This window comes from Capsicum annuum, chromosome 12 (genome assembly GCF_002878395.1).
Source record: "Capsicum annuum cultivar UCD-10X-F1 chromosome 12, UCD10Xv1.1, whole genome shotgun sequence".
In the NCBI taxonomy this organism is placed as follows: Eukaryota; Viridiplantae; Streptophyta; class Magnoliopsida; order Solanales; family Solanaceae; genus Capsicum; species Capsicum annuum.
This window is the reverse complement of record NC_061122.1, coordinates 218,419,218-218,446,794: the sequence shown is the minus strand read 5'-3', so window position 1 is coordinate 218,446,794 and position 27,577 is coordinate 218,419,218. Positions and strand designations below refer to the sequence as shown.

The 27,577-nt window shown below is 34.8% G+C and overlaps 1 protein-coding gene across 3 annotated transcripts; it reads left to right on the top strand.

Moving 5' to 3' along the window:
- The first annotated feature begins 6,547 nt into the window (after positions 1 to 6,547).
- LOC107850786 (exocyst complex component SEC3A) lies at positions 6,548 to 27,540 on the top strand. Of its 3 annotated transcripts, none has more exons than XM_016695541.2 (25): positions 6,548 to 6,864; positions 12,184 to 12,254; positions 13,447 to 13,527; positions 13,610 to 13,677; positions 13,753 to 13,855; positions 15,352 to 15,500; positions 18,586 to 18,703; positions 19,078 to 19,182; positions 19,674 to 19,775; positions 19,873 to 20,010; positions 20,908 to 21,036; positions 21,130 to 21,210; positions 21,296 to 21,370; positions 22,394 to 22,567; positions 22,704 to 22,857; positions 22,939 to 23,003; positions 23,750 to 23,920; positions 24,001 to 24,080; positions 24,953 to 25,034; positions 25,274 to 25,371; positions 25,457 to 25,565; positions 25,693 to 25,761; positions 26,311 to 26,376; positions 26,491 to 26,580; positions 27,170 to 27,540. In XM_016695541.2, exons 1-25 carry the CDS (start codon positions 6,687 to 6,689, stop codon positions 27,278 to 27,280), a joined length of 2,667 nt encoding a protein of 888 aa, XP_016551027.2. In that variant the 5' UTR covers positions 6,548 to 6,686; the 3' UTR covers positions 27,281 to 27,540. The 3 variants fall into 3 exon arrangements, with proteins under 3 accessions (XP_016551027.2, XP_016551028.2, XP_047256937.1); XM_016695542.2 differs by lacking the exon at positions 6,548 to 6,864 and adding an exon at positions 7,646 to 7,872; XM_047400981.1 differs by lacking the exon at positions 6,548 to 6,864 and adding an exon at positions 9,493 to 9,563.
- Positions 27,541 to 27,577: the final 37 nt, after the last annotated feature.

Sequence of the window (27,577 nt, the reverse complement as noted above, 5' to 3'; positions counted from 1 at the left end):
CTTTTGTGATGCTTTATCACTCTCTACATTGTGATATACTACCGCTACATAAATTGCGAGTATGCGTGGGATATACTATGTTGTTATGTAGTGGACGAGCAACGTGGACAGTGAGGGTTCATATGGTGGATTTCAACTTGTTTGGTGTTGAGGCGTGGTGGTTGTGTAGTTATTGACAACAACAACAACGCCATAGCTTGTTCATAGAGCTCTTCAGTTCTGGACTTGGAACGATGGAAATGCTCCATTTGAATGGTCATTAAATAGGGAGTTAATACATAAAAATGATCCTAAACTTAACATCAAATTATAACTTTGATCTTAAACTTTGACAGTGCACAAATATGACCTTTAACTATTCAAAACTGCACAAATATGACCTTCAATTCTACGTGGCAAAACGTGTGTTCAACACGCAAAACTAGGTGCGTCCAGTTTAAAATCTAAGGGCATGATATTAAATATGATTTTAAACTTTGACAGTGCACAAATATGATCTTTAACTATTTAAAACTGCACAAATATGACCTTTAAATGACTCTTCACTATTATTTTTTCACTATTTTCGGCTCAAAGATGAAAATGACATCTAATTTCTTTTGTCATTGCGGAAAAAGAGCAATATTGAAGATTTATTAATTAGGTGGGTCAGCCTCATATGAAAAAATCAAGCGGGTATGTATATATATTATAAAGTAGAGGACGAATTTAAGTTATATAATATATTTAAATATTATTTATTTAAATATTAAATTAAAGATGAAACTATACTAATAATAAAAAAATTATAGTTTTAATAAAACGTTATTAAATTAATGTTATTAAGGATAGTAGTAGTAGTATATTAAATTAACGTAATTAAAATGTTATTAAATTAACGTTATTAAATTAACGAGGGCGAACCTACGTGGTTGCCATGAGGTTCACCCGAACCCCCTCGGTAAAAAAATTATGTTGTATATATATAAGATAGAAAATGTATATTTATGTACGTATATTAATGTTGAACCACATGAAACAAGGCACTTAGATAGCCCAGTGGTATTATTTGCTCTTCTTGGGCGCTTCCTTCAGCCTACTGTGCAGGTTCTATCCCTGCTAGTGGCTGTTTTTTTTTTAATTAAAAAAAAGTTAGGTGCTGCTGCTATAGAAATAAATAAAAAAATATAATAATAATAATTTTTTAAAATTAAAAAAAGTTAGGTGCTGCTACTATAGAAATAAATAAAATAATAATAATAATAATAATAATAATAATAATAATATTAACAACAACAACAATAATAATAATAAAGAAAAAAAACCGTCATTTTAACACAAAAAGTAAAACTTTGACAGTGTACAAATATGACCTTTAACTATTCAAAACTGTACAAATATGACCTCTTTCCAAGTCAGCCCTTTTAACGACGTGGCACCGTGTGATTGGATTATCTTTCCACGTAGACGCGAGTGAGACTCACGCATGATGTTGTAAAATCGGAGGTCATATTTGTTCAGAAATAGTTAAAGGTCTTAGTTGTGCACTATCAAAGATTAAGGTCAAAGTTATAATTTAATGTCAAGTTTAGGGTCATTTTTATGTATTAACTCTCGATGATTATATTGTTGCTAATTGGTCATAGAAACTAATTAAATAAAGTTGGGTGACCATGAAATCTCACAAGGCAAAATTAAAATACTAGTAGAATACAAAATAAAGTTGTCACTTTGATGGCTAATTGTAATAAGCGGGGTGATCATTCATTCAACTTGGACATCCAAAGGAATGTGCCTAGGGCTTCGTTTTTTTTTAACTAGGATACTTATATTATATTATATTAGCATTATCACAAAACACTATAGAGAGTGATTCGATAGCATTGTCATCATACTATCTACACATTGTGCAATATTTACAGGCCATCGAACAATTCCTAACATAGTAGTACTAGAAATATGTAATGCGTCTAGTAGCAAAGCCTCCTCTTTATCCACATTCAAAACGTCCATCACATCTGGAGGAGGCGACCAAAAAGTAACAGCATTCGAGGCTGCATAACTAGCAGATATATTGGATGGTTGTGCAGTAGAGATGGCTCGTCTTGCTAGGCTATCAGATAGTCTATTGTTTTAATTAAAGCTACCATCAACTGAATAATATTTTACAATTTATTAAACATAACCATATATGAGTTCACTTTTATTTACTGAGAAATAAACGGTAAAGGTGTCAAGTATTTTGAAATGGACAATATAACTTTTTTGGAGAGTATTTGTGAGAGGTTCAGATCACTTTTCATAAATCTGACAAGTAAGAATTTTTTTCGCTCTAACATATGAAAAAGAAAAAATTACAGAAAAACAAAATAGATGGATGATACTTGTCTTAATGAGAATCGAATACAAATTTATAACAACGAAAAACATCATTTATAAACACAGCCCCACCAAATTACAAATGAATAAAGAATACTCTTGCTTACGAATATGCAATTCTAGTTCAAATCAGGTTATTTATGAGAAAAAAATAATCTCAAACAAAAATAAGAATAAAGTAAGTTGCTCTAGATGAATCTTGAGTTTAATATATCTTATTTAGTAGAAATATAAATATTCCTGACTCATCGTCAGATAATCATTTATCTACATACTTCGCATAGGAAAAGTGAGTTTCAGAAAAAAAATAAAAAAATCACAAATTTAAGCCTCCTGGTGATTGGGAAGAGTATAAATAGCCAGTAAAAATTACTAACAAAGTAAAATGGAAATACTAATTAGAAAAAGTATTTTCAACTATTTGCACAATCATTCCTATGAAGTCAGATGTAATACAAAATTTCTCTATCATGTCGTTTAAAAAAGAAAAAAACAGCTAGATGTACTAAAACTTTTGTCATGCACAGGATTCGTGAGAGAGTCCGACTACAATGATCTATTATACACAATCTTACCTTGTATTCTACTCGAGGTTGTTTCTAAGATTTGAATCCCTGACCCCTCCTGATCACATAACAATAACTTTACCAGTTATTCCAAAACTCTCCTTTATTTCAATATTTCTTTTTTGGTTATAACAGAACTTATTATGGGAATATATAATATGAAAAATCAATGTCTAATAAATTTAGCTATTGTCATATTAAGATAAGATGTTGGCATGTTGCTTGGAAACTAGCTATTATAAAAAGGTTTCATTTTAAGTGTGAAGGCCCTTAAAATTATCATTTGAATTTTTTGCCCTTCATTAAAAAATTTTATTTTAGACAAAATCATTTTTTCACTATTTTCCTAATATTTAAGAGTTAAAAATTAATTAAATATATTTATGGTAAAACTTTTTCTTATCAAAAGTCACCACAATTAATAACAACTGATATTTTTTTCATTACTTTAAGAATTCTTAATTAACTAAATTTGATTTTAAAAAATATTGAAAAATCTACAAATAAACATAAAGCGTTAGAATAAGAATAATTAAGAACTATCAAATTTTTAAAATTTTTGGGCTACTCCTCCCTTAACCAGAGGTCTTGGGTTCGAGCCCTGGGTATGAAAAAATCCTTGGTAGGGAGCGTTATCCCCCGAATGAGGCCCTACCCGGCACGAATTTGAATTAGTCGGATTCCAATGCGGGTATCGAACACCGGATGGGAAACCAAAATAAAAAATAAAAAAATTTAAGTACGTAATAAGAATATAATCAATGATTTTGTAAAGATTTGACCTTGAAAACAAGGAAAGATGTTAAATGTAGAAAAAAAATCACTTTAAAAACAAGGAAATATTTTAAATATAGAAGAAAAAAATAATCATATCACAAATATGGTTCGAACTGATGTATCTCTCTTAGCCCTTGGCAGCAAGGGAAAGAAGTATTGCGTGACAACGCAGAAGTGATGATCCATCAACCAGTAAAAACTTTTAGTGGTAAAATATATATGTGCTTACACTAAAATATATGTTTATGTTTACATTATTATATTAAAGTATGAAGAATATTTGAAAAGTGATCTAAACTTTTACACTTTATTAAAAATCTTCGCAATAGATAAAATCATTTAACTTGAAAAAATCAAATGTTACACATGCGAGACACGTGTAGTTAAACTAGTATATAATATAAACTCATTAGAAAGAAGTGAGTCGACTACCCATAGCTATTATAAAAAGGTTTTACGGTATAAATAAATTTGGGTGAAAATCATTTCCCCGTCTCAATTTTACTTTAAAATCAAACTCCCCCTCTACTTTGAATAATAAGCATTCTCCCCCCTTTTATCTTGACAATGTCTATTTTAACCTTGGCATTAGCAATATCTTCTTATAGTATACATTATTTGTTTTAGTCAAGTATTTATACATTTTTATTTAAATTTTTTAGTTTAACCTTTCTAATGAACTTGTCACAAAAGTTAATGTTATTTTTTGTGATTTTTTTTTATTTAGATAACGCACAAGTATTTTTCGTCTCCCCCAAAAGAAGTACAAAAATATTTTGATACTTGACGATCATATCAGCAAAAATGAGTTTAGGTGGTAATAGATCCCACTTAAAGTTTAAGTGTGTCATAACAACTTCAGAAATAGTTTAGGGGTACCTTGTACCTTATCTCTTATTTTACATGCATTAAGTGTGTGTGTGTGTGTATATATATATATATACACACACACACACACGAGTTTCGATATACTCTCCAGGTTCTTTTTTATTTGTCACTTTTTGTTTTCCAGGTCAACCTACATAAATTTTGACAAATATTTTAAGATATATTTTTTCATTTTATTAATATGAAGAAGGATTGCAACTTATAGCATTTTTCATATATTTTCTGATCATCTAAATTTTAAATTTAAATATTAAATTATACATCTTAAAATGTTGGTCAAAGTTCATGCAGGTTAACCTCAAAAAGCAAAATAGTGACAAGTAAAAGTGAACAAGGAAGTATATATTTATAATATAAGTAAGCTTTTGAATTAATTTAGTATAAAATATATCTCCATTTTTGTTATATGCTATTATATTACATGCATTGGAATATATTTATAAAATTATTTTTATTTGTTATTTTCACTAGTATAAATAGATATTACAATTTTAATTATTATTAATAAATAAATTTTCATATCATGGTCATTTATTTCATTTAGAACATCACTAACTTATACACTTAATATATGTTTCTCACTTTTTTTTATTCAGAAAATAATTTTCTTTTTATTTACAAAAATTTACTATATATATTAAAAATAAAAAATATAATAATTTTAAAAAGGTAAAGAAAAATAAAGATTAATAGTGTAAGGGTAAAATATGTATTTAAAAAAGACAAGCAGGAAAAAAGGGAAGAGAATACTTATTGTTTAAAGTTGAGGAGGGAGTTTGATTTTTAAAATAAAATTAAGGGGGAAATGATTTTCACCCAAATAAATTTATTAGAAAGAGGTTAGTTGACTACGCTATATTGTGAGTCCTACTAAATTCATCAAGGAATTATGTAAAAGATTTTAAAAAGAATGGTCTACAAATAAAATTATATATAATCTTACTTTATAATGGGTGTGGAGAAAGTCATGTTGGAAGCGCCACCTTCAAAATAAATTTTGAAGTGCGTGATTCAAATGAATTGAGGTTTCAATGTAAACACTGGACATTGCATGGAAAACTTAAAATAAAAATAGAGTAGAATATTTAAAAAGAGATTAAAAAAGTTTAAATAATGATTCGAATATCACGATTATAAAAAGAAAACTTTAAATAAATTTAATTATTTAATTAGCAATATGCAAAAATCTTATAAAATATCATGAATAACAAAAGTACTCGGAGATTTTCTTTCATTAATCTAAGTGTTGATGGATAAAGTTACTTGCTCTGAGTAGTCGCTGAAATTAGTTGAGCTGCAGACAAATTAGGTTAGACACTATGATTAAAAAAAAGCAAAATGAATCACTTTATTCGTTTTAGTTTGTTTGTTAGAATTTGATTTGATACGAATTTAAGAAAATAAAGACAGCTTCTTTTAAATCACATAATCTTATATTAAATGCATGTAAAATGTACCAAACTATGAAAAGTAAAAATTAAAAAGTTATAAGTAATTTTTTTTATAAAAAAATTAAATAAAAAATCGGACAGACAAATACAAAGGATCTGAGTAAAAATTACATCACACCACTAATTTAAGTTGTCATAACTATTTAGAGTCACAATCATATTAAATAATTACATATATGCCTGACTTTACTTTCTCAATTAAAAGCTTGGATACTTTATAGAAGAATGCGATGTACTCGTATAAAATTATGTGATGCATATATTCGAAAGAATATGCTGAAAGAACGTTTGTGTAAAATTAAATTATGCATCTAAAAATGTAATGTATCTGTATAAATTAATTAAATATTTTTAATAGTATTAGAAAGAATTGGAATAAGTAATAATGAACTTCAAAAACATTGAAATTTATGTTATTTTTACTAAATTTTAATCCATTTAAATTTGACTAGTGCATTAGAAGGAAAAATAGTTGGAGGAGAAAAAGATTGGACTATTACACATTTAACATTTTCCTAGGAAAAAGGGAGGAAAGACTGTCCCACAACTTTTCTACCTGTAAACTGTTTTTACAAGTAAATAAAACAATTATACAGAGGGCGAGAACCAGGAAATCTCTCAAATATACAGAGAGAGCAAAGCGGAAATGGCGAAATCGAGTGCGGATGATGAGGAGTTGAAAAGAGCATGTGAAGCGGCATTAGAAAGCACTAAACAGAAGATAGTTATGTGTATTAGAGTTGCTAAAAGCCGCGGGATCTGGGCTAAGACTGGCAAATTAGGTCGCAGTCATACTGCTAAACCTCGAGTTATCGCCATTTCCAGTAAGCAATTCTATGTTTATTCTTCGTGAATTGTATAGTCAAGTTTGGATGATTTTGTTGATTATAGTTGTGTTACTGTGTGATCTGTTTCAATTCGATGAATTTGAGTTTGTTGAGCTGCTTCAACAGCTAGAAATAAGTGATTTAGTAAAACTCTAGTTTTAATAGACAGTTTAGTTAGTATGATTACGTAGATATGTTAGAATTGAATCGGAATGGATATGGAAAATTGGAAATGGCGAAATAAACACGTTCAACTTTGTAGAGTAAAAAAAATGGCAAAATCGAGTGCGGATGATGAGGAATTGAGGCATTAGAAAGTACTAAGCAGAAGATGGATATGTGTATTAGAGTCGCTAAAAGCCTTGGGATCTGGGCTAAGTCTGGCAAATTAGGTCGCAGTCATACTGCTAAACCTTGAGTTATCGCCATTTCCAGTAAGTAATTCATATGCTTATTCTTCGTGAATAGTACAGTCAAGTTTGGATATTTTGTTGATTATAGTTGTGTTACTGTGTGATCTGTTTCAATTTGATGAAATTGAGTTTGTTTAGTTGCTTCAGCAGTTGCAAAATACTAATTCTATGCTTATTCTTCGTGGATAATAAAGTAAGGTTGGATGATTTTGTTGATTATAGTTGTGTTACTCTGTGATCTGTTTCAATTTGATGAAATTGAGTTTGTTGAGCTGCTTCAACAGCTAGAAATAAGTGATTTAGTAAAACTCTAGTTTTAATAGACAGTTTAGTTAGTATGATTACGTAGATATGTTAGAATTGAATCGGAATGGATATGGAAAATTGGAAATGGCGAAATAAACACGTTCAACTTTGTAGAGTAAAAAAAATGGCAAAATCGAGTGCGGATGATGAGGAATTGAGGCATTAGAAAGTACTAAGCAGAAGATGGATATGTGTATTAGAGTCGCTAAAAGCCTTGGGATCTGGGCTAAGTCTGGCAAATTAGGTCGCAGTCATACTGCTAAACCTTGAGTTATCGCCATTTCCAGTAAGTAATTCATATGCTTATTCTTCGTGAATAGTACAGTAAAGTTTGGATATTTTGTTGATTATAGTTGTGTTACTGTGTGATCTGTTTCAATTTGATGAAATTGAGTTTGTTTAGTTGCTTCAGCAGTTGCAAAATACTAATTCTATGCTTATTCTTCGTGGATAATAAAGTAAGGTTGGATGATTTTGTTGATTATAGTTGTGTTACTCTGTGATCTGTTTCAATTTGATGAAATTGAGTTATTTGAGATGGTTGAAAAGCTGAAAAATGAGTTCTTGCCATTTCATTTAGTTAATTTCTAGTTTTAAATGGAGAGTTCTATTTAGTATTGGAATAGAAATATGGAAAATTACTCGGTTAAATTCTGTTGTTTATACTTGTATTAGCGTGATTTGTCCGATTTGATGAAATTGAGTTTGTTGAGTTGCTTCAAGAACTAGAGATGAGTTCTCGCTATTTGCAGTACGTAATCTATCCAGATTTAGTTCACTTCTGGTTTTAAATAGACAGTTAATTTAGTGTCGGAATAGAAATATGGAAAAGTACTCGGTTGAATTAATAAAGTAAATTTGGGAGATTCTGTTGTTTATACTATGTGTTGCTTCATGATCTGTTTCAATTTGATGAAATTTAGTTTGTTGAGTTGCTTCAACAGCTAGAAATGAGTTCTCACCATTTCTAGTTTATCTGGTAGAATTATGAAATGTGCTAGAAGAGCTTATGAGGTGGCTTTAGAAAGCACTAAACAGAAGATCGTGATGCCAATTAGAGTTGCAAAAAGCCGTGGGATCTGGGGTAGAACTGGCGAATTAGGTCGTAGTCATACTGCTAAACCCCGAGTTATCACCATTTTCAGTACGTAATTCTATGTGATTGTTCTCTAATAAAAAAGTAAAGTTGGTTGATTCTGTTGTTTATAGTTGTATAACTGTGTGATCCGTTTCACTTTGATGAAGTCAAATTTGTTGAGTTGCTTCAACGGGTGAAGATGTTAAATTAGGGTCGTAGTCGTACTGCTAAACCTCAACTTCTTGCTATTTCAAGTACGTAATCGATATGCTTTTTATTCTCTACTAATAAAGTAAATTTGGATGATTTTACTTTTATTACTGTATGATCTGTTTCAGTTTGGTGAAATTAAGTTTGTTGAGTTGCTTCAAGAGCAAGAAATGAGTTCTCCCCATTCATTTAGTTTATTTCTATTTTTAAATTGACAGTTAATTTAGTATCAGAATAGAAATATGGAAAATTACTCGGTTGAATTAATCAAGTAGAGTCGAGAGATTATGTTGTTTATACTTGTAGTTGTATTACTGCCGTGATATGTTTCAGTTTGATGAACTCGTGTTTGTTGAGTTGCTTCAAGAGCAAAATGAGTTCTCTCGCAATTTTTAATTTATTTAGTATAATTATGAATTGCGTTGGAATTGGATATGGAAACTTACTCGGTGTTGCTTTTATGTAGAGTGAAGTTGTGAGAATCAGTTGTTTCTACTTGTGATTTGTTTCAATTTGATGAAATTGAGTACTGATAACGAGGAACTAAGAAGAGCTTGTGAGGCAGCATTAGAAAGCACTGAACAGAAGATTGTTATGTCAATTAGAGTTGCTAAAAGCCGTGGGATCTGGGCTAAAACTGGCAATTAGGTCGTAGCCACACTGCTAACCCAGTGTTCTCGCCATTTCCAGTACGTAAATCTGTGTGATTGTTTAAATAAACAGTTTGCTTAGCATCGGAATGGATATGGAAATTTACTCTGTTGATTTATGTAAAGTTGAGTGATTATGTTTTTTATAGTTGTATTACTGCATGAATCTTTTTAAATTTGCTGAAATAAAGTTTGTTGAGTTGTTTCATGAGCTAGAAATGTTAAATCCTGAGTTCTCGTCATTTCTAGTACGTAATCTACCTTATTTTTTTTTTATAACCATGGTGTCCGGTCCAGCTTGCACCTCGGCTAATTCCATGGTTAAGTTCTACTTCTATATGGAAAGGTTATTTTGTATAATACTGCAATGTGTTAGAATTGAATGGGATGGATGTGAAACTTAGTATGTTGATTTAAACAAAGTAAAATTGTGTGATTCTGTTGTTTCTATTTGTTTATTGCGTGATCTGTTTCAATTTAATGAAATTGAGTTTATTGAGTTGCTTCAAGAGCTGTAAATGAGTTCTCACCATTTCCAGTATGTAACCTATGTTATTGTTCAGATTTAGTTTACTTGCTTTAGTAATAATAAAATGTGTTAGAATTGAATGCAATGGATGCGGAAACTTACTATGTGTTGATTTATGTGAAGTAAAGTTGTTGGGTGATTCTGTTGTTTCTACTTATATATCTGTTTGATCTGTCTCAATTTGATGAAATTTAGTTTGTTGAGTTGCTTCAAGAGATAGAAATGAGTTCTCATCATTTCCAGTAAGCAATTTATGTTATTGTCCAGATTTAGTTAACTAAAGTGACAGTTCGTTTAGTATCGGAATGGATATGGACAGTGTTGTGAATGGCGATCGCCACGTCGCCAATGGCGAGAGGCAAGGCGAGGCGAGCCTATGTCGCCATCTGCCTTCATGGCGATGGCACCTTCGAAAGGTGACGCCATGGCGAGAAAGGCGACACCTTTTTTTTTTTTTAAAAAATAAATAAATTAGGGCTTTAAAGATAAAATGTAATTTTAGGGTTTATTTCCATATGTCTTCTGGACTGCTGCGAGCCTACCACTACTGCGAGTGCGACTGCAAGACTTCGACAACTGCACAACTCCACCGACTTGTAGCATCTACTATCTATTTTAAGTTTTTGAATTGAAATATTTTCATTTGTGGTAGTGGTATGGCCTGCTTACACTTTACCCTCCCCAGACCCCACTTTGTGGGAATACGCTGGGTATGTTGTTGTTTAAATTGAAATATTTGCTAATATATTATTGCAGATTTGGATTATTTATATATGCAATTAAATATTTTAATTTTTTGGTATTAATTGTCGCGGCACCTCAAAAAGGCGAGCGGCTAGGCAGAGCTTTGTCGCCTTTGGCCATCCAAAACATTGGATATGGAAACTTAAAAAGAAAAAAGGGCAGCCTGGTGCACTAAAGCTCCCGCTATGCGCTGGATATGGAAACTTATCTCGGTTAAATTAATTAAGTAAAGTTGAGGAGATTCTGCTGTTTTGCTGAGTGATCTGTTTCAATTTGATGAAATCAAGTTTGTTGAGTTGCTTCAAGAGATGGAAATGAGCTTGCTTAATAAGACCTTAGCCAGTTCAGGCCTCTAAAGGGGTATCTGATAAAATTGGAACGATATGTAGAAGATTTGTAAGGTACTGCTAATGTGCAGAGGCCTTAGCTAGCTTAGGGAAGCTATAGATGTTTTAGTTGTGGCTAACCTTTTTAGAGGAAAGAGAAGAGTAACCATGAGATTGGGGGTTAGGGAACTATTTGTCTTTTGGGTTGGAGGGTTTGAGTTTACAACAATATATCCAATATAGTCCCACAAGTGGGGTCTGGAGAGGATAGAGTGTATATGGAAAGCAAAAACACAACATTCATGAAGACATAAGCAGTAACAAGAAGAAGATATTAAGAAAATAGAGGCATAAAAAGACAAGTAGTAGTACTAGAAAACTGAGAATGATAAAATACGAAATAGTGAAATAATAAAAGTACTGAGCAGTAATACTAATACTACCAGCAGGAGAGACAAGATGCAAAACTATATAACTCGAATCCTCGACCTCCAAACCCTCCTATCTTGGGTCATGTCCTCGGTAAGCTAAAAAAGAAAGGGGAAAAAAGAAAGGGGAAAAAAAGAAAGGATAAGACTAACTAGTGTTGTAATAATTTGTATTGTTGAAAAGATTGAACAAAACCTGAGTACAAAGTGTCATTTATGGAAGTAACAAATGTCACTCTGTTAGAGTAAGCATAACTAATGATGCCAATATGAGCTTATTGCTCGTTGACTTAGTGCAACTTGCACGAGTGTGATTGCTAGTCTGTCACACAGGAGCTGGCCATTTTCCATCGTTCTATATATTTATGGAGCTTTCTAAATTTGTCTTGCATCTGATTCCCAATTTGTTCATGGATATAAAAAGGGAACTTCAGCATCCTTTAGGTTGTTATTTTTCATTTTTGTTGTTGTATTTGCTACAATGGAATGCCTTTTAACCGAAAGAAGGGTTCGTGTAATTGCTTTTTGGAATTAATTAGTTTTCTACTTCCAGTTTTCTCTTTTCTTTTTAATTGTCGACCAGAGTTGGTCATTCTGGGTGTTCCTTGTATCATGATTTATGGTTTGTGCAGCAAAAGCAAAAGGTCAACGCACTAAAGCTTTTCTCCATGTGTTAAAATATTCCACTGGAGGAGTTCTTGAGGTAAATACTTCTGATTTATTCTCTTTTACTAGAACTTTTTTCTTCTGTTCAGACACTAATCTTAGATCTTATAACCAAATAATGTAGTGTAGTTTTCCACCCACGTAAATATGAACCTCTGACTTCATTATGGGTTATCTGAAGGACAAAAACTGCAGCTATGACTTCATTGTTATGAAAATATAGCCACAGTAACTTGGCAGTTTATTCACTCAACCTTTATAATGTGCATAATGATATATAATACTGGTTAGGAGTGTTTATTTTTACTGAGTTGTCCTAGATATGACCAATCTTATAAAAAGGCGAAACTGAAGCATAGAACATTACCACTGATGCTTTGTTTTCAGGCAATCAGTTCTCTTACTTGTTGGGTAGGGGGGTTGTGTGGGGGGAGAGGCTTGGATTAACGGGTAAAGTTGCTGTCATGTGACCAGGTGGTCATGGGTTCCAAGCTGTGGAAACAGTCTCTTGCAGAAATGTGGGGTAAGGCTGCGTACAATAAACCCTTGTGGTTCGGCCCTTCCCGGACCCCGTGCATAGCAGGAGCTTTAATGCACCAGGCTGCCCTTTTATTTCTCTTTCTTGTTTTACCTTTGAAGTTACTACTAATTGGGGGAGGGTAACTCTGTTTTGTTAAGAATAGTCGCCTAATTTGAAGCAGATGATTAGCTGAATTTTTCCTTCCATCTCATTTTACTCCTTTTTTTTTTATAACCGTGGTGTCCGGGCCAGCTTGCGCACACCTCAACTAAATCCACGGGATACCTGCCACCTCCCACCAGCAATAGGTACCAGATAACTCTGTCCACCAAGGCTAGAACAAATGGGAAGAAAAACACCTAGTGTTTGTCTCTGCTGAGAATTGAACCTGAGACCTCATGGTGCTCATCCCAACTTCATTGAACCACTAGGCCACACCCTTGGGTGCATCTCATTTTACTCCTTTCTTTTCTTTACTGTAAACATATTTAATTATTTACAAGAAATTGAGAAGTAGCTACTTGGCATCTTGAGCAATTTGCTTGCTGTAACATTTGAGCACCTTGCCATGTGCGTTCGCATTTTAAAACATTGGAAAACCAAATTTGATCTCCCAAAATCAACATACTGGACTATTGATTTTCATTTAAAGCAAATCGGGTCAAAATTTCATGTTTTCATTAACAATTGTGCTATGTTTGCAATGTAGCCTGCAAAATTGTACAAGCTTAAGCATATGTCGAAGGTGGAGGTTGTAACTAATGATCCAAGTGGGTGTACATTTATGCTGGTAATATCATTGAAGAACTATATTGTCCTTACTCCTATAATAAAGATATTTGATACTTATTCTGAATGACTTTTTCATATAGGGCTTTGATAATCTCAGAAGTCAAAGTGTCGCTCCACCTCAGTGGACAATGCGTAATGTTGATGATAGGTTTGTTTCAAAAATTTTATGTCTATTTATCTGAATTCTTATGCTGACATGATTTTTTTTCCTTGATTGTTGTAGGAACCGTGTATTGCTTTGCATTCTGAACATCTGTAAAGATGTCTTGGGTCGTCTCCCCAAGGTCGTTGGCATTGATGTGGTGGAGATGGCTCTTTGGGCAAAGGTGCATATCATAGTTCTGCAACTTGCTTTGAACATCTTAACAGCACATCTAGATAAGCCCCGTGAATGTTTCTTATTCAAGATGAATTTTTCCTGTGCGCATGAACTTATTTGTCATCCCTGTATCTTATAAAATTTGCAATTGTACTCTCCTGTTGCTGAGGTCAGTAACCTATATTCATAAAGCTGCCGGTAACTTATATTAGTAAAACTGCCAGTAACTTATATTGAAGGGGAGCCTTGGAGTAACTGGTAAAGTTGCTGCCATGTAACCAGGAGGTCACTGATTCAAGTCTTGGAAACAGCCTCTGGCAGAAATGCAGGTAAGGCTGCGTACGATACACCCTTGTAGTGGGGCCCTTCCCCGGACACCGCACATAGCGGTAGCTTTAGTGCACCGGGCTGCCTCTTTTTTTTTTTTTTTTGCCAGTAACTTATATTGGTAAAGCTGCCAGTAACATATATTGGTAATGTTACTAATCTTGCTTCTTGTGCCATGAATCAGATGTTGTTTGAATCTTTAAAGGCAGATCTCAAATATTCCTAACAAAATTGAAACGGTTGCTAAATCATGTCACCTTGGCTGGTGTCGTGCCACTTGTGCAGTGCCCCCTATAATTCCAAACTTTTAAGTTTGTAACCTTTATTGTTATCTCCTAAATCAAAGTATCAGGAGATAACACTAAAAAAAAAGGCAGCCCGGAGCACTAAAGGACCCTGCGCATAGCGGGAGCTTTAGTGCACCGGGCTGCCCTTTTTTCAGTGTTATCTCCAGATATTTTGATTTAGGATAGACATGTAACGAAATTCCTAACTATGTATAAGTGGCAGAATCTTTCTTGTTCTCGTTTTGAATATGCATATTTACTTTCTATTAGCTGAAGATGGACGCACTAGCAGCAACACATGATGATAAAGCAAATAGTCATCAGAATTAAATTATTCACCTACATTTCCTTTTCTTCTTTAGTTATATTGTCTTCGAAAAGCATATGATCTTATTGTGTGTGTGGATAAAGCAATAATTTTATTAATGTGGAAACACTTCCAAATACAAACTGTATACCAAATTCTTTTTAATTAATATGGGAACACTCACATATATAAGCTTGACATATAGCAGAAAGTAGGGAATCTACACAAAACTATGGTTAACTACAAAAGACACCAATTATCTATTATAAAAGGGACTTCATGGTTGCACCAAAAAAAAGAGGCTATTTCCAAAAGCCTTCGAAAAGCATAACTTTTCAGAAAAAAAAATAAGAAAAGAGAAAGGCCCTTCGAAGAGCATATTTATACACACTGCTTGCATCCACAGTGAACACATGCTTTTGTTAATTTGAAATACAAATTTGTTCACAACTAGTTGCTTTTGTATGTTTCTTTAGAGGGTATATCAGTATAGATCCCCAACACTCAACGCAATGGGAATTAAAATGAAATTTGGTGCTTGATGAGTTTTATGCAATTCTAATCCATATAAATGTATTGTAGGAAAATACTCCAACATTTACCAAACAACATACTAATCTCCAAGATGGTCCTATCAGTGCTGCTGTGGAAGAACGTGAGATGAAAGTAACTGTTGAAAGGGAACTTGTGTCTCAAGCAGAGGAAGAAGACATGGAGGCTCTTTTAGGCACGTATGTGACCTCTTTTTCTCTCTTGTTTTGAAATTTGATTATCTTAGCTTTGGCTCAAAATGTAAGCTACTTATGGCTGCATTAACAAGCCATTGGCACACTTGTGAGGGCTATTGCATAATAATGGATAGTATATCTCCTGCAGAAACAGTTATATGCTTTAGGACTGTTAACAACTGTAAGAAAGACCTATTTCACATGAACTCTGGTGTAAGCAGTGTTTTTGAGAGCGAAAAGCATAAACTAAAAACGTTTCTGAGGCTTAAGCGATAATTTAGAAGCTAAGGGTATGCCTCTTCAATTGAAGCATGCAACTTAAAGAAAATACAAATTTCTAGTTTCAACCAAAATAAAAGAGCTTGAACCAAATCCAGATATTACCTAAACATATAGTACATATAACATGAATACTTCAACGGACATTATTAATTTAGTGTGCATTAGATAATGATAACTATGTTAATCCCTATTAGAATTCAACCACATTACTCCCTCTGTTCCAATTTGTGTGTTGTATTTTTCCTTACTAAAAAAATGTTTTATTTTCCTTTTACTATGTCTAAAACAGAATGCCACTTCCGATGTTTAGTAATTCCTTAATTCATACATTGCACATGACATGTTTATGACCATAAGAGTTAAAGGGCATTTTGGTACATCACACACATTTAAGTTTTAAGACCACAAGATTTAAAGGTTTTCTTTACTTAACCTCCGGGTTTAGTTGAAATAACAACAACAATATACCCAGTAAAATCTCTAAAGTGAGGTCTGAGGAGGGTAAAGTGTACGCATACCTTGGGTACGTAGAGCGGTTGTTTTCGAAAGATCCTCAGCTTAAGTATGCAAATCTAGGTACAAAGCATAGAGAGAATGAAGAACATAAAGCAACTAACATGGGAACAATGGCAAGTCTACTAGAAATAAACGATAATCAACCACAAATAGTGCGATAATCAAAACACAATAAACAACAACATATGATAGATATAACTAGTGGGTACTAGTACACGACAAACACCAACCATCTAAAACTGCTAGAGCAAGAAACACTCATACCCGACTAACCTTCTACTCTAATATGCATCCTCCACATCCTCCTATCTAGGTCATTGTCTTCGGTAATCTGCGTCATGTCCTGTCTAGTCACCTCTCCCTAATACTTTTTTGGCCTACCTCTAACCCACCTCGTACCTACTATATCCAATCTCTCATACCTCCTCACTGGGGCGTCTTTACCTCGCCTCTTCACATGTCCAAACCATCTCAATCTTGTCTCCCTCATCTTGTCCACCACGGAGGCCACTCCACCTTATCTCGAAGAACCGCATTCCTGATTCTGTCGCACCTAGTATGCTTACACATTCACTTCAACATCCTCATCTCAACTACATATTTTGAATATGGGAGTTTTTGACGGCCAAAGCTCACCCCATACAACGTTGGAATAACCACCACTCTGTAAAACTTACCTTTAATTTTCAGTGGTATCTTCTTGTCACACATGACTCTAAAGTCAAGCCTCCACTTCATCCACGCCGCACTAATACGATGTGTGACATCACCATCGATGTCTCCACTACCCTAGATAATAGAGCCAAGATACTTGAAGCTGTCACTCTTGGTGATAACCTGTGTGTCTAGCCACACTTCTACTCCTGCCTCATGTAACCTCTTTTTGAATCGACACTCCAAATACTTTGTCATGATTGTGCTCAACCTAAACCCTTTAACTTTCGGTGTTTTGTCTCTATACTTCCAACCTATCATTAACTCCGCTACGCGTTTCATCAATCAGTACTATGTCATCCGCGAATAACATATGCCAAGGAGCTTCATCTTGAATGCACCGCGTCATTTCTTTCAGCACCAAGGCAAACTAGAACGAATGATAATATAAACTCATTGGCCCCTCCATCTGGCCTCCAAACATCTCCAAAGGACGCCCCTCGGAACTTTGTCCCAAGTCTTCTCAAGGTCAATGAACACCCTATGTAGGTCGCTCTTCTTTCTCAATATTTCTCCATTAATGTTAAGTATCCCACACCGAAAAAGGGATGGGTAATTGGTCTCCTTATATGGACTTGGACAATCCTCCCTTCATAAGCTAGCTTTTGAGGTTGAGTTAGACCCAAGATTCATTCTTTACATGGTATCAGAGCCAGACCTATCCCAAATCTTTGTTCACCGATGTTGAGTCCCCATATTATATCGTCCACGCTCTAGTTAACGAGGCCTGGACGTGTGGGGGACTGTTAAGTATCCCACATCGGAAAAAGGATGGGTAATTGGTCTCCTTATATGGACTTGGACAATCCTCCCCTCATAAGCTAACTTTTGAGGTTGAGTTAGACCCAAGATACATTCTTTATAGTCTCCTCACAAAGATGGATGGTTACCGTAATAGGTCACCCTAGCATAAATCCGAACTGGTTCTCGAAAATGGAAACACCCCTCCTCACCCTCAACTCCACCACTCTCTCCCAAACTTTCATAGTGTGGCTTAATAATTTGATACCCTTGTAATTGTTGCAATTTTGGATGTTGCCCTTGTTCTTCTACAACGGGACCTTTGTACTCCACCTCCATTCTTCGGGCATCTTAGCCATCTTAAAAATGACATTAAACAAACCAGTCAACCACATCATATTTGCCCTATCCGTGCTCTTCCAAAACTCCACCAGAATCTCATCAGATCCGATCGCTCTTTCCCTTCTCATTATACCAATTGCGTGCATCACCTCCTCAACCTTAATGCTCCTACAATACCCGAAATCCCTGAGTCTCTCCGAGTTGTTCAAAAGTTTATGAAAGTAGGCTTGCCATCTTTGCTTGATGAGCATCTCATCCGTCAATACCTGAAGACACTGACAATTTGTTGAAAACCTGTGTTGGTTATTTGTGTCAAAGAGCACCAGGAAGTAGGTAGCAGCAGTGATAGACCTCAGCTTTTTTCTCTTGTTAGCTGTTCTCTAGTTTGAGGTTTTGTGGTTAGTTTATTTGTAGTTTTTCGTTTCAAGTCCCTGATTTATCCAGGTTATATTTTGGTTCCTTCTCCTGATTTTGTTTTTCCAACTTCCTACAGATATGTAATGGGTATTGGTGAAGCCGAGGCATTCTCAGAGCGGTTAAAGCGAGAGGTTCAAGCTCTGGAAGCTGCGAATGTGCATGCCATTTTGGAGAACGAGCCATTAATTGATGAGGTAACCAGTCAATATTTTGGTAAAAGAGTTCCTATTATTTTGATTACCAGTTTCAGTGGAGCTTTTGGTTTATTTTCTTCCAGGGAGCTGTTGCTCATGTCTTTTTTTTAAGAACCGATATACTTCTGCTTGAATAGGCTGTGCAGCTCTTGCATTGTCAAACCTTTTTTCTACAAAGTGTTGTTCATAGAAAACTTTGCCTTGTTTGCGAACCCATTTTATTCAGCTTTTCTTCCAAATCCTCCAATTTTTTATATGTATGTTCTTGGATATATGCTCAACCCTTAATTTGTTGCCTCCTCAGACTAGGGGAGAATTCCATGTTTTTCCCGATGGAGCAATATGTTTCTGCCTCTAAAATAATTGTTCTGCAGGTCTTGCAGGGGCTTGAAGCAGCCACCAGCTGTGTTGAAGATATGGATGAATGGTTGGGCATTTTCAATTTAAAGCTAAGACACATGAGAGAAGACATTGAATCAGTAGGAATCTCAGCATTTCACTTATATAGTTTATTATCAAGTATTAGCAGAACGTTAAGTTTTGCCTTTCTTAGTCCACTGGTTTGTATTATCTCTATTATAATATGATCTGCCTATGTTTGCTCTTAACTTGTGAATCTTTTGGACGTGAAAATTAGTTTGACATAGTCCTTAGTGCTTCTATGATCTATCTGGATATGTAGTTTTGTAGTATTTTTCCAATGCAATGACCAATGGATAAACCTAGATAATATCATTTCCTTCCCGAATTGAACCAAATTTGGTTGTCTAGAAGTCTGATTTTTCTGTATATATGCTTCTAGGGAAAAGGGATGGTAATTCTATGTTTGCATGTTCTAGTTGCTGTAAGACTAAGTTTGCTACATTACATATGCATATTCAAATATTCAATTGCATTAGAGCACTGACAGTCTATTAATTGAATGAATGGCCTCCTTTGCTAGTGCACTGCTGACCCTTTCTCTATGCAGATAGAGAGCCGCAACAACAAACTAGAAATGCAGTCAGTTAACAACAAAGCATTGATTGAGGAGCTTGATAAGCTTCTTGAGAGATTGCGTATACCCTCTGAGGTCTCTCTCTATCTCTCTCTCTCACTCTCTCTCCAAACTTGTTAATGAACACCCTTAACTAAACTAATGCTTTTACTTGTTCATTCTTGTTTTGTAGTATGCAGCGTCTTTAACAGGTGGTTCATTTGACGAGGCAAGAATGCTTCAAAATATTGAGGCATGTGAGTGGTTAACTAATGCTTTACGTGGTCTTGAAGCTCCTAATATGGATCCTAGCTATGCAAACATGAGAGCTGTATGTCCACTTGGTTATCTATCTTTCTAATTCTTTTAGTTATTTCTTCACCAGTTTTGTGCTTCATCATATAGAGTGCAAAATGTTAATACTGATAAATGTACATATTAGAACATAGCGCACCGGGCTGCTCTTTTGTTAAAGCATAGTGCAACTTTTGGCCTGATCGGTCTTGGATAACTGTTGTTTCTCAGGTGGTTGGGGAAATAAAAAATGGTTGAATTATTGCAAATACATGGTATTTGTAACTTGTATATGGGACTCTTTGTTAAATAGACCTTTTAAGTCTATTTTTTAACTAAATGGACCATAAGTTTTTTTATTTAGGGAGATGACCCATTTTTGAGACAGATCTATTATCTGTCCGACAGATATATAGACAGATTGATTGTCAATCCGACAGGTCTGATATATAGACAGATCGATTATTGATCCGACTTATATATAGACAGATCGATTATCAATCCGATAAATGAGAAAATAGAAGTAGGTTATTTCGCTAATTGAAAACTTGAAAAGGGTAGGCCATTTTGCTAATTGGAAACTTGAAGAGACTTAATAGCCAAATTTTCTCCTTGTGTATATTGTGACGTGACTGGCCTTGATGGACCTTGCTTTATAAATGGATAGGGAACTCTTCCTTTCTCTTTTTCATCATCGCCAGCTAATTCTTATTGATAAACATCTTGTTGGTTCTTTGGGGCTGATGATCTTTACTATATATGGATGGGAAGTATGGAAATCGTATTGTTACATCTTATGTGCTTGTTGAAGTGAAACCAAGTAATCCTTCGTTTCAAATAAACTATTTCACATAGGCAGTGGATATTTTCTCTAATTTGTGTGTATAAGTGTGAACTCAGTTTTACTTGTGAAAATGTTCTCGAATCCTTGTAGGTAAAGGAGAAACGAGCAGAGCTTGACAAGTTAAAAACTACATTTGTTCGAAGAGCATCTGAATTCTTGAGAAACTATTTTACCAGTTTGGTGGATTTTATGATAAGCGATAAGAGTTATTTTTCTCAGGTATTCTTCTGCTGTCACTTATACCTTTTACTTGATTGTCATCTTTCTTTTGTAAGTATTTACTATAGACAGCTGATAGTATGAATTAAACAGCGAGGGCAATTGAAGAGGCCTGACCATGCTGATCTGAGATACAAGTGCAGGACATATGCTCGTCTTTTGCAGCATCTGAAGGTCGGACTGATTCAGTTTCTTGGTTAACTTACTATTGTTTATTTCAATAGTTTCTGATGTCTTTTTTGCTATCCTTTATTTACAGAGTCTTGACAAGAATTGCTTGGGCCCTCTAAGAAAAGCTTATTGTACATCCCTTAATTTGCTTTTGCGTCGGGAGGTCAGAAAGTTATTGATATCAATCCAATTGTCGTTTCATGTCTTTCAACAAATACTTTTACTACTTCTTGCTGAGTAGGTTGCGTATAGCCCCTTATATGTTCACTACAGCGTTTGTGCACTTCTAAACTATTTGAATATCTGTTTTCTTCATCTCAAACCTTCAGTGTCCTTTGCATCAAAGAGTTGCCAAGTGAACCTGCTTTTGAACAAGTTTGATCTACTTATGACATGCCATCATAGCTAGACAGTTGCTGGACTAAATTGTAAAATTGGGGCAGACTTCTATAAAAATGAGAAATCGAAGTGCAGTCTGGTCAGCACTAACAAAGACAGATGGAGAATTGTCCCGGCAGTAATATGGTGGACCATTTGGAAAGAGAGGAACTCTAGGTGTTTTGAAGGCAACAATAGCTCTCTTCAAAAGTTAAAGATGAGCTGCATTATGAGTTTTTGTTACTGGTGTAGCTCGGAGTATATAGATGACCCTGTTTCTATAGTAGACATCCTAGGATCCTTGTAAGATGAGATAGGATTTAGTGTTAGTCTATTGTTTTTACCCTTATGGATGTAGATTCAATGATGTAATTTTGGCTTCCAGCTTTATTGCTGATGATTTATATACAGTCTGTTACCATTGTCAAAAAAAAAGAAAAAGAAAAAGTGCAGGCTGTTCACTATAAGCAATAACAAGCTGTAAAAGATAAAATGGCAGCAGTAGGAAACCAGATGAGAAGAAAATGACATATTCAAGATGAAATCGCTCAAAGGAGAATGTATTGACTATTGAGAGTTGAATCTTGTACATCTTCTTGTCTAATAAATGTATGTGGTTTCCAATGCTTGTTCTATTGGTTTTATCAGCATTTCTGATGAAATATTCCTATTAATTGTCAATGCCTCGTGATTCTCCTTGGATCAAATTCCAGAGCTGAAAATGGAACAAGTTCCGGGATCATATATCCTTGATAAAGAACATTTCAAGTTTAAATTAATGATTACTTAAGTGTGCCGTACTTTGCAGGCTCGGGAGTTCGCAAATGAGCTTCGTGCCAGTACAAAGGCGTCAAGAAATCCAACTGTATGGCTTGAAGGCTCGACGGGTTCGAATCAAAATGTGAATAGTACAGATACTTCAACAGTTTCAGATGCATATGCGAAAATGCTGACAATATTTATCCCTCTACTTGTAGACGAGGTGCTCCTCTTCTTCTTCTTTCTCTGGAATATATATGTATAATTGATTCATGTTGCTCTTCATAAAAATTGGTAAATGTTGCTTTCACTAATTCACTCCCAATATCATGTTTTCTGTTTCTTTTTCCTAAGTGCAGAGTTCTTTCTTTGCTCACTTCATGTGCTTTGAAGTTCCTGCACTCGTTCCACCAGGAGGTCTTGCTAATGGCAATAAAAGTGCTCATGACGAGGATGATGCAAATTATGATGATTTGGGAATTATGGATATTGATGAGAATGACAACAAAGCTGGTACTGCTTTGTCCTTTTTCCTTCTCTTGCCTAGCCCGATTTATGGTCATTCAAGGACTACTCTTTTATTATCTTATGCAGGTAAAAACACTGGTGAGCTAGAGGCACTGAACGAATCACTTCATGATTTACTTGATGGAATACAAGTAATGACACATTTCCTCTTTACATAGCCTTGTTTGTTTGATTATGGTCACAATAATATGTTATCTTGAAGCGAAAATGTGGCCCTGGGAAGACTTGCTTTAGTATCAGATCAAGATGCTGAATAAAATACAGATCTTAGTTGTAGATGTCTTTTTTTAATTTGGTCATTCTCTTACTGTGATCTATGTGTATGTACACGTTCAGTGTCACACCTTCATGCTTGATTGTTTATCCAGTAGAATGTGTAATTATTAACAATTACCTGCTATAACCGTGCTCATCCTGATAGAGTTCAAACTTTTACACTGTCAGAGCAAGAAATTTGGTTTTGCATTGTCCAGCAGACAGTTTCATAATATTTCGTTTCTGTAATCAAAAGGCCTATGATCTGCTCTACTATTATGTAGAACTTGGCGGACCTTTATGATGCATCACCGTCTCTAGTTGTGTTCTGTAGAGCCAGCCATTGATAAACCCAGTTATTTGCTTTCTGTACATATTTTATTTTTCTTTGTCATGAGGAGCTAGTGCTGGATTTTTGCAAGCAGGTTTTACCTATTCTTCATGGTGCTTGTACTTGGTTTTCTCCATTAGTATTTTTCTCTTTTTTGGCATCAATTTTTTTGTAGTTTTGTAGTTTGATTGTTTTAATATTCTGGTCTTAACAGGCATAATTGTTAGTTGGATGGTTGCATATTCTGTCCGAAACATCTGACCTAGTTCTCTTCTTTTTCACGTGTTTTAGGAAGACTTTTATGCAGTGGTGGATTGGGCATACAAGATTGATCCTTTGCGCTGCATATCAATGCATGGAATAACCGAACGTTATATTTCAGGTCAGAAGGCTGATGCTGCAGGATTTGTGCGCATCTTGCTTGATGACTTGGAATCTAGAATTTCAATGCAGTTCAGTAGGGTGAGTTCTTGTCACAATATATGCTTCTGGAACTCGTAAATGATGATATTCACCCTCTTTTCTGTTTTCTTCAATTGCAGTTTGTTAATGAAGCATGCCATCAAATTGAAAGAAATGAGCGAAATGTTCGACAGTTGGGAGTCTTGTCATATATACCAAGGTGGACTGAGTTTCATTTGTCCTTTTATATACTCGCCTTAGCTTTAGGAACAGGTTTGCTGTCAAATATGTAGGTAAATGGTTCAACTTGGGGGCATCTGAATAGTGCTTGACATACTTAGGGTGTAAAGTTATTGGTTAAGCATGTACATTTGGTGTCAGAGGGATGTGTTTAACTAGTGTCTTTGCAGTTAAAGCTTGTTTTTTAATCTTATCCTCCTAGTTTGTGTGGTCTGATACTTTGATCAGTAGCGTGTTTAGACATGCTAGAATATGGGCTCTTATATCATATTTTCTTTACTGAAGGATTGGCCTTCATTAACGTTGGCAATGGTATGGGTTTGTTTCTTTGGGAACATTGTTTACCCAGTTTGAAGGAACAAGTCCGATTTCACAATTTTCATACTGACATTTGTATTACCAATAAAATTACTACTTTTACTTGAAGAAATCAATTCCTCCAACTTTTAACTTGCAATTTGCTCAGCTATTTTTTTTCTCCTATTACCCGATAATTTTCTTTTCAAGTAAAGTTAGACAGTGCCAGTTTTATATTGGATTTCCAACTTGATGTTCGTCGCCTCATTCAGTTAGTGTATCTGACAGTTGGGCTTTCTTCCTTCCACTCATGCACTTTCACACGCTTTCCATCTCTGCATTACCTCTTTTATGATAAATTAGCTTCTTTTTTACCTTTTGCTCTATGAACTTCCTCTAGCAACTTCATGTTTGAAGTTTATCGGCAACTGCTGGGCTGTGTGGTTCTTGTGGTAATAGTACTTCAAAATATGATAAGCTACTTATTTTCCTTTCAGACTACTGCAAATTGATCTTTTTGTCTGGAATAATCAACCATTTCATTTGGTATTGTAGATTTGCCACGCTTGCAACCCGTATGGAGCAGTACATTCAAGGACAATCAAGGGATTTGGTTGACCAGGCGTACTCAAAGTTTGTAAGTGCTTTTATGTTTTATCCCTGACTCGTTTCTTAATAAACAAATGTGAAGAGTACTTAATATGGAAGATACTGACAGCTGAAATGGTTTATTATGTAGTTGATTGCTTTGTTTTCCAATTTTTTATAGTTCATTTCTCCTCTCTTATGTGATGATTTTAATTTTACTCGTTGTCAGATAATACTTTTTCCCTTATGTAATGTTGTGGCGTGGCTTTTCTGGAAATTGTTTGGCAGGTCACTACAATGTTCCTTACTTTGGATAAAATTGCAAAAGCGGACCCAAAATATGAAGACATTATGCTTTTAGAAAACTATGCAGCATTTCAGAATAGGTATCATTCTAATGTTGCTTCTTGAACTCAATTTCATATTCTATTCCATCAAATCAGTTTGAGTGCTGACGAAGCAGTTGTGCAGTCTTTATGACCTGGCTAATATGGTGCCGACATTAGCAAAATTCTATCATGAAGCCAGTGAATCTTATGAACAAGCTTGCACACGCCATATCAATGTGATTATATTCTATGTAAGCTTCTCTATTTCTGCTTCTTGATTTTGTAATGTTTTCTTTTCTGCTTTTATTGTTACTAGTACTTCTTTACGTCCAAGTCTTTCTGATGATGATATACCTTAGAACTTTTATCTCCCTGCAGCAATTTGAGCGACTTTTCCAGTTCGTTCGAAGAATCGAGGATTTGATGTACACAATCCAGCCTGAAGAGGTTAGGTTACTTTTTTTTTTTTCCTTCTAAGCATCTCCTCAGCTTACAGCATTTATTGTCTGCCCTCCACTTAAGGGTATCTTAATTTGCGTCTGCCCTCCACTTAAGGGTATCTTAATTTGCCTTGTGCAAGGACAATATTTCTTGTTTATTAGTTTCCTGCTTTGTTAGTAAGTTGATACAAATTTGAGCCACTACATGATATTAAATTACTAATCCTGGGATAGAGTTCTATTCTCTCTTCGATAGATGGAACTTTAGTTTGCATCGCTCACATTGATAAAGTTTAAGCTGACATGGAGCTATAATTTTGGTTCCCTTAGTTGTAGCTGGGTCATTCCCTTTCCTTTTTTTTTGAAGTGTGAAAGAATTCTTTTGTTTCATAATTTGCTCTTTCTTGAGGTTTCTGTTGACTTTAAATGCAAAATGCTTCATATTTGACTGCGTGAATGGATCATCAGTTGGTGGGAATATACTGGCTATGTTGTTCTTGTCTTTGTTAAATAGATCGTCGGTTGCTAATGATCTATGCCAATTCAAATATTTTAGATTCCATTCCAACTTGGGCTGTCAAAGATGGATCTCCGCAAGGTGGTAAAATCCAGTTTATCTGGGGTAAGTCTGTCAATGTCCTCAATTGATCTTATGTTTTTTTAATCTAAAAAATGTGTTACTTAAACGTCTTACAATTCGGGAGTTCTGATAAATGCTCAAACTTTGCTTCTGTAGGTGGATAAGTCCATTACTGCAATGTATAAGAGATTGCAGAAGAACCTAACCTCAGAGGAGTTGCTGCCTTCATTATGGGATAAATGCAAGGTATATCCAGTAGACAGAATATTGAAATTAATCACTTGGAAATCTCAATGAGAAATAAATTATATAGTGCCTTGTGTGATTCACGTTGCAAAACTGGTGAGACAGTCCAGGGGAATCCTCTGGCCATTGGATTGTCCGAGTTCTCTTATTAAAGAACTTGATCCTCAACTCCTCGCTATATGATGACCGGGACAGTGAGCTGGCCTGGAGGAGGGATAGAATATTGCCATTTTCAAAGTAGGAGTTACACTGGTATTATATAAGCGTAAATCATGATAAGGAACTTGATCCTCAAGTCCTCACTATATGATGACCGGGACAGTAAGCTGACCTGGAGGAGGAATAGAATATTGCCATTTTCAAAGCAGGAGTTACACTGGTATTATATAAACATAAATCATGATTAATGAACCTGTGGTACAATGGAGACATCTTAAGTTCTTTTTGCATTGTCCTGGAATAGTAAAATCTTGTCCAATTTTTGAGTTGCTTTGAAGTTTACTTTGTGACTCGACTTTTGTTGATCTCTATCTCCCTTTGCTTCACTTTTCATATAGAAAGTTTACCTACAACGTTCATATTCTTGCAGAAGGAGTTCTTGGACAAGTACGACAGTTTTGCTCAGCTTGTAGCCAAGATATACCCCAGCGAGAACATCCCATCTGTCTCAGAAATGCGCGATCTTTTGGCATCCATGTAAAGAAGCTTTTTACTCTTTAGTGAATTGCGAGTTTGATTTTAGTTTTAGTTGTTAGTAGAAGGGGGTTGTAGAGTATGTCTTCTGTTGTCAGTTTGTTGTAGAGCATTTGCTGTGTTGTCCTTTCCGGCTTCGTTTTGTAACGTGTTCTGTTAAGCTGCTGTGTGGGTTATCTGAGCTTTTGTTCAACTGTGAAGGAAGAAATGTCTTATTCTACTACATATTAATTCATCCATTAGATATTAAAGCAAGGGTTTTCACTAGTCATGCCTGGAAGGTCCTCCCAGCTCCTCCTACACA

Excerpts from the sequence above, each read along its gene's own strand:
- LOC107850786 (XM_016695541.2), top strand. The coding sequence starts at position 6,687 with ATGGCGAAATCGAGTGCGGATGATGAGGAGTTGAAAAGAGCATGTGAA. Across the intron at positions 25,566-25,692 it reads TCAATGTGATTATATTCTAT|CAATTTGAGCGACTTTTCCA; the intron begins GTAAGCTTCTCT and ends ATCTCCCTGCAG. Across the intron at positions 26,581-27,169 it reads CATTATGGGATAAATGCAAG|AAGGAGTTCTTGGACAAGTA; the intron begins GTATATCCAGTA and ends ATATTCTTGCAG.